General features: G+C 43.5%; 1 protein-coding gene across 1 annotated transcript; it reads left to right on the top strand.

The window, feature by feature from the left end:
• Positions 1 to 14: 14 nt before the first annotated feature.
• On the top strand, positions 15 to 12,534 carry LOC129113415 (RING finger protein 145-like). Its single transcript, XM_054625686.1, is given in 13 exon segments — positions 15 to 170; positions 2,878 to 3,129; positions 5,451 to 5,559; positions 6,399 to 6,490; positions 7,291 to 7,526; positions 7,683 to 7,858; positions 8,036 to 8,176; positions 8,285 to 8,467; positions 8,738 to 8,885; positions 9,131 to 9,253; positions 9,412 to 9,645; positions 9,849 to 10,490; positions 10,493 to 12,534. Coding segments are annotated over 12 exon segments (2,304 nt in total). The 5' UTR covers positions 15 to 170; positions 2,878 to 2,945; the 3' UTR covers positions 10,529 to 12,534.
• The last annotated feature ends 113 nt before the right edge of the window (positions 12,535 to 12,647 follow it).

The following is a 12,647-nucleotide window of genomic DNA, read 5'->3' as shown; positions in this document are numbered from 1 at the left end:
TGAGGTAATGGCTGCGAGGTGAGATGAGCGGATCGGCCGCATCCTCTGAGCGTGAGGCGCTTCCATCGAGAGGACCGTTAACTCGGGCGGTGCCGAGTTAAAATGGTCGATATCCGACCCGAAAAGCATCCCAAAACCGTTGTACATATTGCGAACATCGTCCTTCAAATGTAAGTTGTTGTTTTTTTTGCTTGTCAGCCTTGGCAGGACGCCATCGTTAGCTCAGGGTCTGACGTTAGCGGTCTTCATGCTAAGCTAACGGTACAGTGGTGCTTAAAGTTTTGTGTTTAAGGTGACGCTGTCTGCTCGTGTGTGGATGCTCGTGGACTCTGGTGTCCTAGTCGAGAGAGTTAAACCCAAACCAAGGCGTCGGGTGTCTTTGTATCCCCCGCTGTGTTGACGGGAGCTTGGTTGTTGACAGTAGCTAGCTAGCATCGATGCTAGCTAGCCGCGTTAGCTCGAGTTGTTGGCCCCGTGCCTGCTGCCTCCTCGATGCAGCTCATCCTCTCTGCACAGCACGTACACTGTCACGGCTTTATATTACCCCACCTCACACACCACACCTGGTCGTTTGCTGTGTCAGTCCTGCACTATGCTGCCATGTACAACCCGGACTAGGTAAGAGACTGTCTTTCTGTGTGGAGACGGAGGGGTTACCAGAGTTCATGGCGGACCACAGTGGACGCAGCGCTCACTAACTAATCCACGACGTGCGTAGTGCCGATGTTTTGGTTAAGCGAGATCTGGCATAAATACACCTGTTCAGACTAAATCCAGCCCCACCGTGCCCTGTGGCGGTAACTGGATTACGACGTATAACAACTCAGTGGAAGACGTTCGCGTTATGTAAGTGATCTCTCTCTGGACAGCACTGGTCCTGGTGAATGTAGAGTTATGTAAGTTATCAGGGTCCCGGGATGCAGGGATATTCATTTATGGAAAGTCTGCTCCTGGCAACTTTGGAGTAGTCCCAGGCCCCATAACGTGATTGGAAACGTGTCGTTTTAAGGGCCACCAGTGGCGTAAAGTAATTAGGATGGGCCCTAATCCACATTATTTTGATAGACCAGAATGCACGCTAGTTATACCAGTTATTAAACACATACACACACACACACACACACACACACACACACACACACACACACACACACACACACACACACACACAGCAACGTCTCGTCACATGATCAAATAGACGTCAATAATGAAGAAAAAACAAACAAATAAAAGAATGAGTTATTCATTTAATTAAATAAATAAAAACACACACACAATGTAATAGTGGTTTATGTAGAATAAGCATGTGATAATGTTGTCGCTACTAAGGATTTTACCCCAAAAAGAAAACAGAACTATGATGAAAATGTTTTTTTTTTTTCCCTTTTAGTAGGCACATGTAGCAAAAGGCTCCCTTCTAGATTAAACATGAGTACCTTTTTGAGCATGGGCTTATTTCCTAGGTGACAATCTGACCACTTTCAGGGCCCGTTCATCACTCGACACATTGTTTGAGGGCCCACTCCCCCTACAGCCCCACCACCCCACGGGCCCCAGTCAAACCGCACTGCCTATACTGTAGATGTACATCTGTTCGTTTACGTAGTGGTGCACAACGCATTACTAAAAGCTTTACTAAACAATCCTTTTAGATGTAACCGCGTTCCAAAAATTAAACGGTCGATTACTGCTTATATTTTAAAAAAGCAAAATTAGGATAGAGCAGAGGAAAAACAAATGTCAAACACAAGGACTAACATTTAGAAAGTATCCCCTTTTGAACATGGGCATACAAGTTTGCAAAATGAATGCAATACATCGTTTTTTTCTCCTAAAATAGGCTATACTGTGCCAGAAGTCAAGGAAAATGTAATTATTAGTAGATTTTTTTTAAAGATATTTGATTCACATATCTGTTTGTAAATAAATGTTTTCTCACCTGTTTTTAAACAGTGTATGAACAAAAATAGGAAACGTACTTTATATATGAATAAGGAGATTTTGTGAGCATGCCTAATTTATAACTAGTATCACCAGCATAGAAACACCTGAAAGTGTTCCCAGTCAGTTTATTCCACTGTTACTAGTTCAGTGCGCTTGTTAAGTGTTTTGCAGTTTGTTAGCCTGTGAAAGCAAACTGAAAGGCCTGTATTCCTTCGCATGTACTTCAATTTGGATTGATTATTGAATGATTTATTTGACTTTGAAAAGCATAGTGTTGGGACGCAGCTCTTCACATAGCCATTTTCTCGTGCTAACAAGAGGATTGTGCTTCCTACGTTCTCGAGTGAGTAGCAGTAAAGAACATGACTAACATACGTGAGGGGAGGACCGTCAACAAACAAAGCGTGTTTTATATGGCAGTAATGTAGTGTCAGTGGTGTTTGGTTTTGTTGACTTCCCCAGCTGATGATGTGACTGATCATGTGGTGGATGAATACTATTGCAAAAATAGCCTGTATGGTTTTTCTCTCTCATAAACTGCAAACATGTATCCCTGACTTTAGTTAATGTTTAAAGTCTGCCAAACTAGTGTCATTTGTGTAAGTTATACTATTATTTTTCAGTGATTCTGCAACTAGTAGATAGACAGTAGATGTCAGGCTTTTTAAATGTTATGCATAATAAAAACAAGTCAATTTAAAGCTACCCACCTTCCTGATGCAGTTAAACATTGGCTTGGTAGTTAAGTTTATCTTTCCTGCCACTCTGCCAGCAACAAGCAAATATGGGGTCATAAAATAGTCAGCAGTTGGTTTGTTTTACACGCACTCCACTGTTGTCTTTCATCTTTTTTCCCTAATCCTATGTCGCCTCTTCCTATCTCCTGTGCATCCTGTTTGACATATTTTTATGCATTGTCCCCCTTCTCTGCAGTGTGCCCGCTGTTAACATCCCGTCTTAGTGGTCAGTTCTGCCTGCCGGTCAGAGGTTAAACTGAGGCCATGGCAGTGAAGGACCGTGTAGAGGCGGTGCTCAATGTGGGCCTGCGTGTCCCCAGCATCATGCTGCTGGATGTCCTGTACCGCTGGGACGTCAGCTCCTTCTTCCAGAAGATCCAGCGTTCCAGCCTGTCCAACAACCCCCTGTTCCAGTACAAATACCTGGCACTATACCTGCATTACGTAGGTCAGTGTTGGTGCCTCTCTCTCGCTCACACTCTCACGCACTCACACACACACACACACACACACACACACACACACACACACACACACACACACACACACACACACACACACAAACACACACAAAGCCCGTCCCAGTACAAATATTCTCCCCCTGTCTAAACACTTCTTAGAGGATTAGTGTAAAACAAACACATTACACAAATGCTTTGCGCTGTCGCACTACATCGCAATTAACACATGTGATAATGTAACATGTGTAAAGAGCTGTAGCCGTTGGCCTGTCAATGTTATCATGACCTTTTAGTAGGTGTTTTGAGTGTCATTTGACTGGGCTATCAGCTTAAGTAGCTTCGTTTCCACTGGCTTTATCAGTCGGTAAAGAGCCAACAGTCACGATGTTACCTCTCTTGGTTGGATTTCCATGGTTTCTTTTCTTCTTCTTTTTGACATTCAACAAAGTCAGCCCTTGTACCAACTCAGTCAGTTTCAGAGTGCACACACATGGGGGTAGGCAGTAAGCCTCGCGGCTCTCCTTTTGTAGTGATTTCAGGACAGTCAGGAACCAAACACTCCACTTGTCTTGTTTGGCACCACGACAAGTGGAGTGTGACCAAAACTATCTGATTTATCCTCTGGTAGAATAAAAAAGATGCATGCCGCCCTGAAACAAGTTTTCCTCCCCCAGCAGTGGCGTTCTGGCAGTGTAAGTCAGCTGTGCCAATCAGAATTAGTTTGAAACCAGTTTCAAGTGTGTAGGTATTTCTGTCAAACCGAATGAAAATATTTAGTTGGTGCAGGAAAACAGAACAATAACAAAGAAAATGGCTTTCTGAGAGTGCCAACCTTCATCAGCACTGAGCTGTTTTCCACTTTTTCTCAATGTCCTGTTGACCAATTCCCCATGCACTTATGTTTATATTCACCTGCCAGGGAAAAGCTTCACAAAGAAAGAAAAATGCAAGTGTTGGATTTAACACCATTCCCCCCTGATTCCTAGTAATAAGAGTGTAACAGTGTCCATGATAGTGTTGCTCGTGTTCACATACATTTTAAGTAAAATTTAGTTTTTTAAAGTCTGTATCTCATAGCAGTACAGTTTAGCTAAAATACACAAGTCTTGTGATAGTGAGAAACCATTTTCGGTCGACAGCAATTCTTCCTAGTGTCAAAAGAGATTCATCTGCCAACTCTTACAGAAACCCATAACTGATTGACATATTCTTCTGACAGTCTGACAGACAAGCTGGCAAAAACCTACCCTCAGTGGTGAAGCTAGGGACGAATACATTCCCCAAGTGGGGCGAAACTTGGCTTTAAAAACAGTCCTCCTAGCTGTCTCTCAGGATTGAACTGTTTACTGGAGGGTTGTTTGTTTTTGTGACAAAATTTCCACCCAAGTTAAATGTTGTTTAGTGAATAGGTTTACAATTGTAGTGTTAGTCCTACTAGGCTGCTGTGAATCATGTGATCATCCCAGAAAACGACCCCTGAGCCAGATTACCACAGAGCCAATCATGACGACATAAACAAGGTCTCTACAACGAAGGGAGCCAGTCAGGTGTGTTTGTCCGATGACACAGAAGCGCTGAAAGAACGTAACAGTGATATGACGGTGACTCAGCAAAGTCTGATGGTCAGACTGTGGTTTGACCTAGCTAAAAGAAAAAACAGACAAGCACAGTGTTGAGTTTTATATATCTCTGTCTGTCTGTCTGTCTGTCTGTCTGTCTGTCTGTCTGTCTGTCTGTCTGTCTGTCTGTCTGTCTGTCTGTCTGTCTCTCTCTCTCTCTCTCTCTCTCTGTGTGTGTGTGTGTGTGTGTGTGTGTGTGTGTGTGTGTGTGTGTGTGTGTGTGTGTGTGTGTGTGTGTGTGTGTGTGTGTGTGTGTGTGTGTGTGTGTGTGTGTGTGTGTGTGTGTGTGTGTGTGTGTGTACTGTCAGACTTTGCTTTGCTGCAGTTGGTTAATGAGCCAATAGGCTTGGTATGTGCTGATGGGCACCGTGGGTGGATAGACAAAATAAAAGGGGGCGAGAGGCAGTAAAATGAAGGTAACTGTTGCTATGCACTGAGGAGTTTTTTGGGCATGGTTTTAGGAAGTAGCCTGTGGTGCAATAAGGCCGTTGGCAGCAGTGAGTGTTTGATTGACTGTAGAAAATGTGTACGTCACACAAATGTACACATTAAGTATATCCCCTTCTGGTTGAAAACACAGTATGATCTGTACACAGGAAGAACCGGATATTGTTTTGTTATGCATGTATTGTCATTTTTTACTTTATGCTGCTTTTGTTGATTTTTCTGTTTGTTTGTCTGCGTCACAGGTTACATCCTGAGCCTGGTACTCCTGACTCTGCCTCGTCAGCACCTGGTTAAACTCTACCTGTATGTGCTTACGGCCCTTCTGCTGTTTGCTGGTCACCAAGTCTCAAGGTACACACACACACACACACACACACACACACACACACACACACACACACACACACACACACACACACACACACACACACACACACTTAGGTCAACCAGTAGACAAGATACAATACTATCCTTCTGGTGGATACCTTTTAATAGTAGAGAATGTTTTCGATGTTTTTTTCCATACTATTTCAAAATCTGATGTATACTTAGAACATTCATTCATCTTCCATAACCGCTTATCCAGTTAAGGGTCACAGGGGTGCTGGAGCCGATCTCAGCTGTCATTGGGGCGAAGGCAGGGTACAACCTGGACAGGTCGCCAGTCTATCACAGGGCTGACATATATAGACAGACAATCATTCACACTCACATCCACACCTACGTGCAATTTAGAGTCGTCAGTTAACCTAAGCTGCATGTCTTTGGACTGTGGGAGGAAGCCAGAGAACCCACGCTGACACGGGGAGAACATGCAAACTTGTTGAACCCGGGCTCCGGATGCTGTGAGGCGACACTGCTAACCACTACACCACCTTGCAGCCATACTTAGAACAGTGACAGTTAAAGTATAAGTGGTTATATATTATGCCATACTGTCAGTTATAATGCCTCATTGTTAGATTTACAAGGGCACAATAAACCTTAGTGAGCATTCACTGTAAGGTATAATGTACTATATCTTTTTCAAAGCATTTGCTCACAAAATACATCACTAGCTAATGTGAGTTGTCCTTGTGCTGGTGGAGATGAAAGACTAGAACTGTCTGTGTTGAGCAATAGTTCAGTGGGATATATTGAGTCAGGATAGATCCCCTTGTATATTCAACATTTTGTCCTCTGTTTTTCAGGGATTATGTCCGCAGTGAACTGGAGTCCGGCCATGAAGGACCTGTCTACCTGGAACCTCTCTGCATGAACAGATTCACCACTGCACTCATAGGTATAATATTACACATGAATGCATGAAGACGCACTTGTACAGTGTACATGACATGGCATGGCTGCATTGTGCACAAACCCAAACATAGGCAGGGGGATGTAGTTCAGCAGCTGCTTTCTGAGCTCACAGGATACTGTTCCTCTAATTCAAATTGATTTATCTTTTCCCCTCTCCCTCGTGGTTGCCCATGCATCTGGAAAGTATAGAAAAGTATGGAAATAATAACAAAGATCTTCTGTCACTTGTAGGACTGCAAAGTGCTGAGCAACTAAATTTAAACCCAAGTCAGAAAAGTAATTGAACTCTTACTGGAGAGCTATGTAACATAACCTTGCTTCATTATTTCTGTAGAGGAGGTGGTGGAAAAAGATCAGCATCCGTAGGGGCTTTTACAGAGTATTGCAGATGAAATTGCTATATCAAAAAGCATCTCTTTAATGTCACATTACCTAGCCTCTCCAGGCATGAATCTTATTGATTACTACTTTTACCCCCAGTACTGTGAAAGCTGGTCCATGTTGAAATGGAAAATGATACGAGTTGCTATGTTCCTGGTTCCATAGGACCTGGTTTCATCTTACTGGAGAGAAGATATGGAGTCTCCTATGCTATGAATAGACCATACTGAGTGCTGATTCTACTGCACAGTGAGAGCTTTAGTGTCTTTGTCACTGTAACTACTGCATAGTTACAGTGACAAAGACATACAGATGCAGACAGAAGGGGGGAGAAAGAGTGGTTTGTGTATCTGTGCGTACGTGCATCGTCTGTCAGGTTTACCTTCTTTGATCTACTTTCAGGTCAGCTGGTGGTGTGTACCCTATGTTCCTGTGTGATGCAGACCAAGAGGATTTGGCTTTTCTCTGCTCACCTCCTCCCCCTGGTGGCCAGACTGTGTCTGGTCCCACTGGAGACCATTGTCTTCATCAATAAGTTCTCCATGATCTTCACAGGCCTGGAGGTCATTTACTTCCTGGCTTCTAACTTGTTGGTACCGTATAACCTGGCCAAGACCGCCTACAGGGAGCTGGCCCAGGTAATAAACTAGATTTGTGGCCTAGGTTGCAATCTTTCTCTGTTTTATGTCTTAGAGATTACTCAGAGATTTTCCTCACATGCAATATTAATGTTGTGCTTTTATTCTAATTTCTATTCTTATCCGTCATTCTATCTCTCACCCTCTGTCCACCAGGTGGTGGAAGTGTATGGGCTGCTTGCTTTGGGTATGTCTCTATGGAACCAGCTGGTCCTTCCAGTACTCTTCATGTGTTTCTGGCTGCTGCTTTTCGCATTGCAGATCTACTCTTACTTCAGCACCAGAGACCAGCCTACCTCAAGGGAGAGGCTCCTTTTCCTCTTTCTTACCAGGTAGGACCATAGCGTTGGTCAGACAGGGTGGGGCGTTATAGATTTTATATCACAGATATGTTATGATAGTTAATTGGAATATAAAATGATTGTTCTATCTTTGTCTTTTGTTTTTATTTACCTTGTCTTGTAACTATTCTTTGCTCTCCTCCTTCTCTCCTCCCTCCGTGTCCTCAGTATTGCAGAATGTTGTAGTACACCATACTCCCTTTTGGGTCTGGTTTTCACCGTCTCTTTCATCGCTCTGGGTGTTCTCACGCTCTGCAAGTTCTACCTGCAAGGCTACAGAGCCTTTATGAATGACAACACCATGCACAGGTCAGTTTTTGAATCTGTCTTTGTGTGTTAGATTGTTGAGGGTGTCTATCGGTATGTTGCTATACCTCTTAATAACTTTGCATGTTTGTTTCCTGTCTGTCTGTGCAGGGGGATGACAGAAGGCATCACCCTGCTGATCCTCGCGGTCCAGACCGGCCTCATCGAGCTTCAAGTCATCCACCGAGCCTTCCTCCTCTCCATCATCCTCTTCATTGTTGTTGCTTCTATCCTACAGTCCATGCTGGAGATAGCTGACCCCATAGTCCTGGCCCTGGGAGCATCAAGAGACAAGTAAATACATTTACTTTGAATCTTTTTTACATCTGGACATTTCTGTCAATTATGGACTTCTGTTGAGAAAAATACCTGTGTTTTGGCATTTTGGCAATAGTTCAGTAAAGTTTAAAACTAGTTGACATTTATTTATTATTACCGCAAAAGGCAGGCAACGTTTTGGCAAATGAGAAAAGTACTCTGACTGAATGTGTGAGAGTAAAATGCTCATGTTGGTACAGAAGTTGATCGTCTTCCCTTTTGCTCCCACCTCTCTGTGTCCTTTAGGAGTTTGTGGAAACACTTCAGAGCGGTGTCTCTCTGTCTGTTCCTGCTGATCTTTCCAGCCTACATGGCCTATATGATCTGTCAGTTCTTCCACATGGACTTCTGGCTACTCATCATCATCTCCTCCTCCATCCTCACATCACTGCAGGTAACACACAAGCCGACAAACGCACACAAACACACTTTTAGAACATCAAATTGCTATAGATGTAACTGATTTGTCTCAATTTTTAGACAGAAAATTGTATAAGTCCTGTCTTTTTGAAATTCTCCTGTTTTACCCACTGTGCCTGATGATGATGATGATGATGATGATGATGATGATGATGATGATGATTAAGCATCCCTACTCTGTGATTGATTATTGATGACACTCTTTTAACTCACCCTCAGGTTCTCGGCACTCTGCTGATCTACATTCTCTTCATGGTGGAGGAGTTTCGAAAGGCTCCGGTAGAGAACATGGATGAAGTGATCTACTATGTCAACGGGACGTACAGATTCCTGGAGTTCCTGGTGAGTGGCGCAAATGTAAACACAGTACAGAGTAACACGAGGGAGCACAAATGAGAAAGCAGCATGTGACAAAGGCACTTAACTTGTTCGCATACAATATTGCTTTTACGGCATTGACAAATCTCAAACCCCGCTTCCTGGATTTCCTCCCCTGCCAGGTTGCGGTGTGTGTGGTGTGCTACGGCGTGTCAGAGACGGTATTTGGGGAGTGGAGTGTGATGGGCAGCACCATCATCCTGGTCCACTCGTATTATAACGTCTGGCTCAGAGCCCAGCTGGGCTGGCAGAGCTTCCTTCTCAGGAGAGATGCTGTAAACAAGATCAAAAGCCTCCCCACGGCCAGCAACACACAGCTGGAACAGTACAACGACATCTGTGCTATCTGCTACCAGGTATGAAACGTGTTTTGTGTGTCTGTGTTTATCAAAAGAGAGTACATGGCCAAGAATACATTTAAGGCTTTAAGATGAAGCTTGACTGATGTGCAATTTGATTTTTAAACACGTTAACATATAGTAAAGTGGTTTTGAAACAATGAAGTGTCAAAGGAAACATAACAACACAACCTCTGTTTTAATGTGTTTATTCTTTCCAGGACATGAACAACGCTGTGATCACTCCATGCAGTCATTTCTTCCACGCTGGCTGTCTGAAGAAATGGCTTTATGTCCAGGAGACGTGCCCCCTCTGTCACTCGCAACTCAAAAGCCAATCACCAACCACCACCCAAGAGGCCCCGGCGGCCAATCAGATCCCCGCAGGGCAAGAGGAAGCCCCGGTGGATAAGAAGCTGAAAGATGACGCTCCTCCAGATGATGCGAAGAAGGAGGGAGCAGCAGAGCAGGAGGGAGATAATGAACCTACTACGTCAGCTGGCAAATCCTCCTCCTCCTCCTCCTCCTCCTCCTCCTCCTCCTCTGGTGTGCCCTCGACTCCCCAGCACCTTGCCGAGACTCCATCTTCCTCTTCCTCTCCTCCCCCACTGACTGAATCTCAGAAGCAGTCGCTCACAGATCAGCCTTCTTCGTCTTCCGCCTCTTCCTCTGCCACAATGGACTTGCCCCCGTCTCCTCCATCACCCTCCCACGTCTCCTCCTCCTCACAGCCACCGGCCCAGGCAGCGATGAACCCCGCTGAACCTGAGCCCAGCCCTCAACTAAACCGAGGCTTCTTACTTGGCAGCAAGGAGTCACCTCCTGCTCCATCATCACATCTGATGGACCCGCCCCCTCCCTTACTCATGAGGAACAGTCTCCTCCTCCATGCAGCCTCTGAGCCTCATTGTTAACACACACAACATACGTGCATGCACATATAAACACACAATCTAAATACTCCGTCTGCCAATACTCTGCCTATATTCTACTTATCCAGCGGTTGGCTATCCCATCATGTCAGAAAATTCTCCATATCGTTTGAGAGAGAAAAAGAAATCCAAAAACTATCTCTTGGCAGATATTCATCCCTCAACATCAAAAGAAAATGCAGATGATCGCCTTTTTTCGGGCGATTTTCTCGGAACAGTTCATCTTCATGTGTTAAACTTTCATGCCAGCAATTATTTCATTTTCCATTCAACACAAATAGAGGAAATCAGTAATCTCATTTCAAAAAAAAAATATTGGTAGGTCTACATCATGCCCACGAAAATGTGAAATCCTGAATGAAACTGAAGTACCACATCACAGTTAGCTTTATAGATTGACAGTAGACCTATGATGATGGTTCTAAAAGCATCCTCATGTCCCTCTCATTTCATGTGATGGTTGCTCCCATCATGCCTTTGTTTGTGCAGCGTCACTCTCATTGCTGTACATTTCTTAGTATTTGAGTTTTTCTCTGTAGTCCTGTATGTGCCATGATCTAATGAGGATTGGGTCAGAGGTTTGGAGAGCCTTGATAGGCTGGAGACAACCGATGGTGGTTTCATGAAGTCTTCAGAATTCAGATTTTTGGTTTTAGTAGTTGTGGTGAACACACTGAGCATCAACAGAGACTGAATGTTGTTTCTTGAGGCCGTCACGTGACCTGAAGCCCGGTGCTACTCAGAGGATACACGGCGTGGTCTATTTAAGTGTTGCAGTGTGAACAAATCAAAGGGTTCACAAGGGAGAACTAATTAATTTCATGTGTCAAGTTTCCTCTATCATACTACTTCAATATTTGATTCAAACTTGTTTGGCTGGTCCCAGCAAAAAACAAAACCAACAGTTATACTCCTCATCGCCAAACTTTTGTATTACTGTTAAAGAGATGCTATTTTTAAGATCATTTTTACATTATGCTTTTTCAGACAGCCCGCACTGAAGACGGACTGAAAGTGAGGGAGAGAAAGACGGAGGAGGGAGATAACATGCGACAGAGGCCGCAGTTTGTGTTTGAACCTTCAGCATTGGGAGAATTAGCCCACAGAGCCGGCCAAGAAACCCAATTATTGAGATGTCGGCTTTGCTTTATTCATGGTACTCATCCGCACTCACCTTCACGAACTCAGCTGATTTACAAACACGTTTAACCAGTCCATCCCAAAGTTTCCCCCTGAGCCAGCGACTTGTTGAGACTCTTATCACGGCAGGAGCCAATCACCTCGCTCCATCCAGCCCCCTTTTTTATATAAACCAATCACATCATGGCACCCCTGTGTTTTTCTAGGACCATCCTTATCCTCCTGCTGCTTGTCACTCTATGAAATGTTACTACCAGCAAATTTAGTCACCTGATAGGAGAGATTTAATTTTTTTTTCACACGTGCTAGCACACTATTTCTGTCGGCTCCTGTGCTTAGTAAATGGAGCTGGACAGGGAGAAGTGTGTATGTGTGTGTGTGTGTGTGTGTGTGTGTGTGTGTGTGTGTGTGTGTGTGTGTGTGTGTTTTGAAGAGTTTATTGAAAGACTTGAGAATGCCGAGTCCTGATGCACGCTTTTAATGTAGAGCTTGCACGCTGCCACTATTACCATAGCATTCATTTGTTTTTGTTTTTCTCCAATTTGCTCTAACTTTGCTACCAATTTTATTGTTATTTTTTTTCCATTTTTCTCTCTTTTGGGGTGGGGTGGGCCAAAGGGGGGTCGCATTTGCACTAATGTCATTTATACTAGCAACGCTCCAAAGCTGTACTGTGGCTGCGAGCAACCAAATACCCACTGATGTGTTTTGTGTACGAGGAAACAGCCCAATCTGTTTTGTGTGTAATGTATATAAGTGTTGCTCTGTATGGCATCTATATTAAACCAGAGGAGTTTTGAGATATATATATATATATTTTTAAATATATATATATATATATATTTATATTTTTATATATATATATATATATATATATATATATTTAAAAATATATATATATTATATAATATATATATATATATATATATAATATAAAATAAGATCAGG

This window comes from Anoplopoma fimbria, chromosome 24, assembly GCF_027596085.1.
Source record: "Anoplopoma fimbria isolate UVic2021 breed Golden Eagle Sablefish chromosome 24, Afim_UVic_2022, whole genome shotgun sequence".
Taxonomy (NCBI): Eukaryota; Metazoa; Chordata; class Actinopteri; order Perciformes; family Anoplopomatidae; genus Anoplopoma; species Anoplopoma fimbria.
Note: the sequence above shows the minus strand (reverse complement) of the source record. Positions and strands in the feature narration are given on the sequence as shown.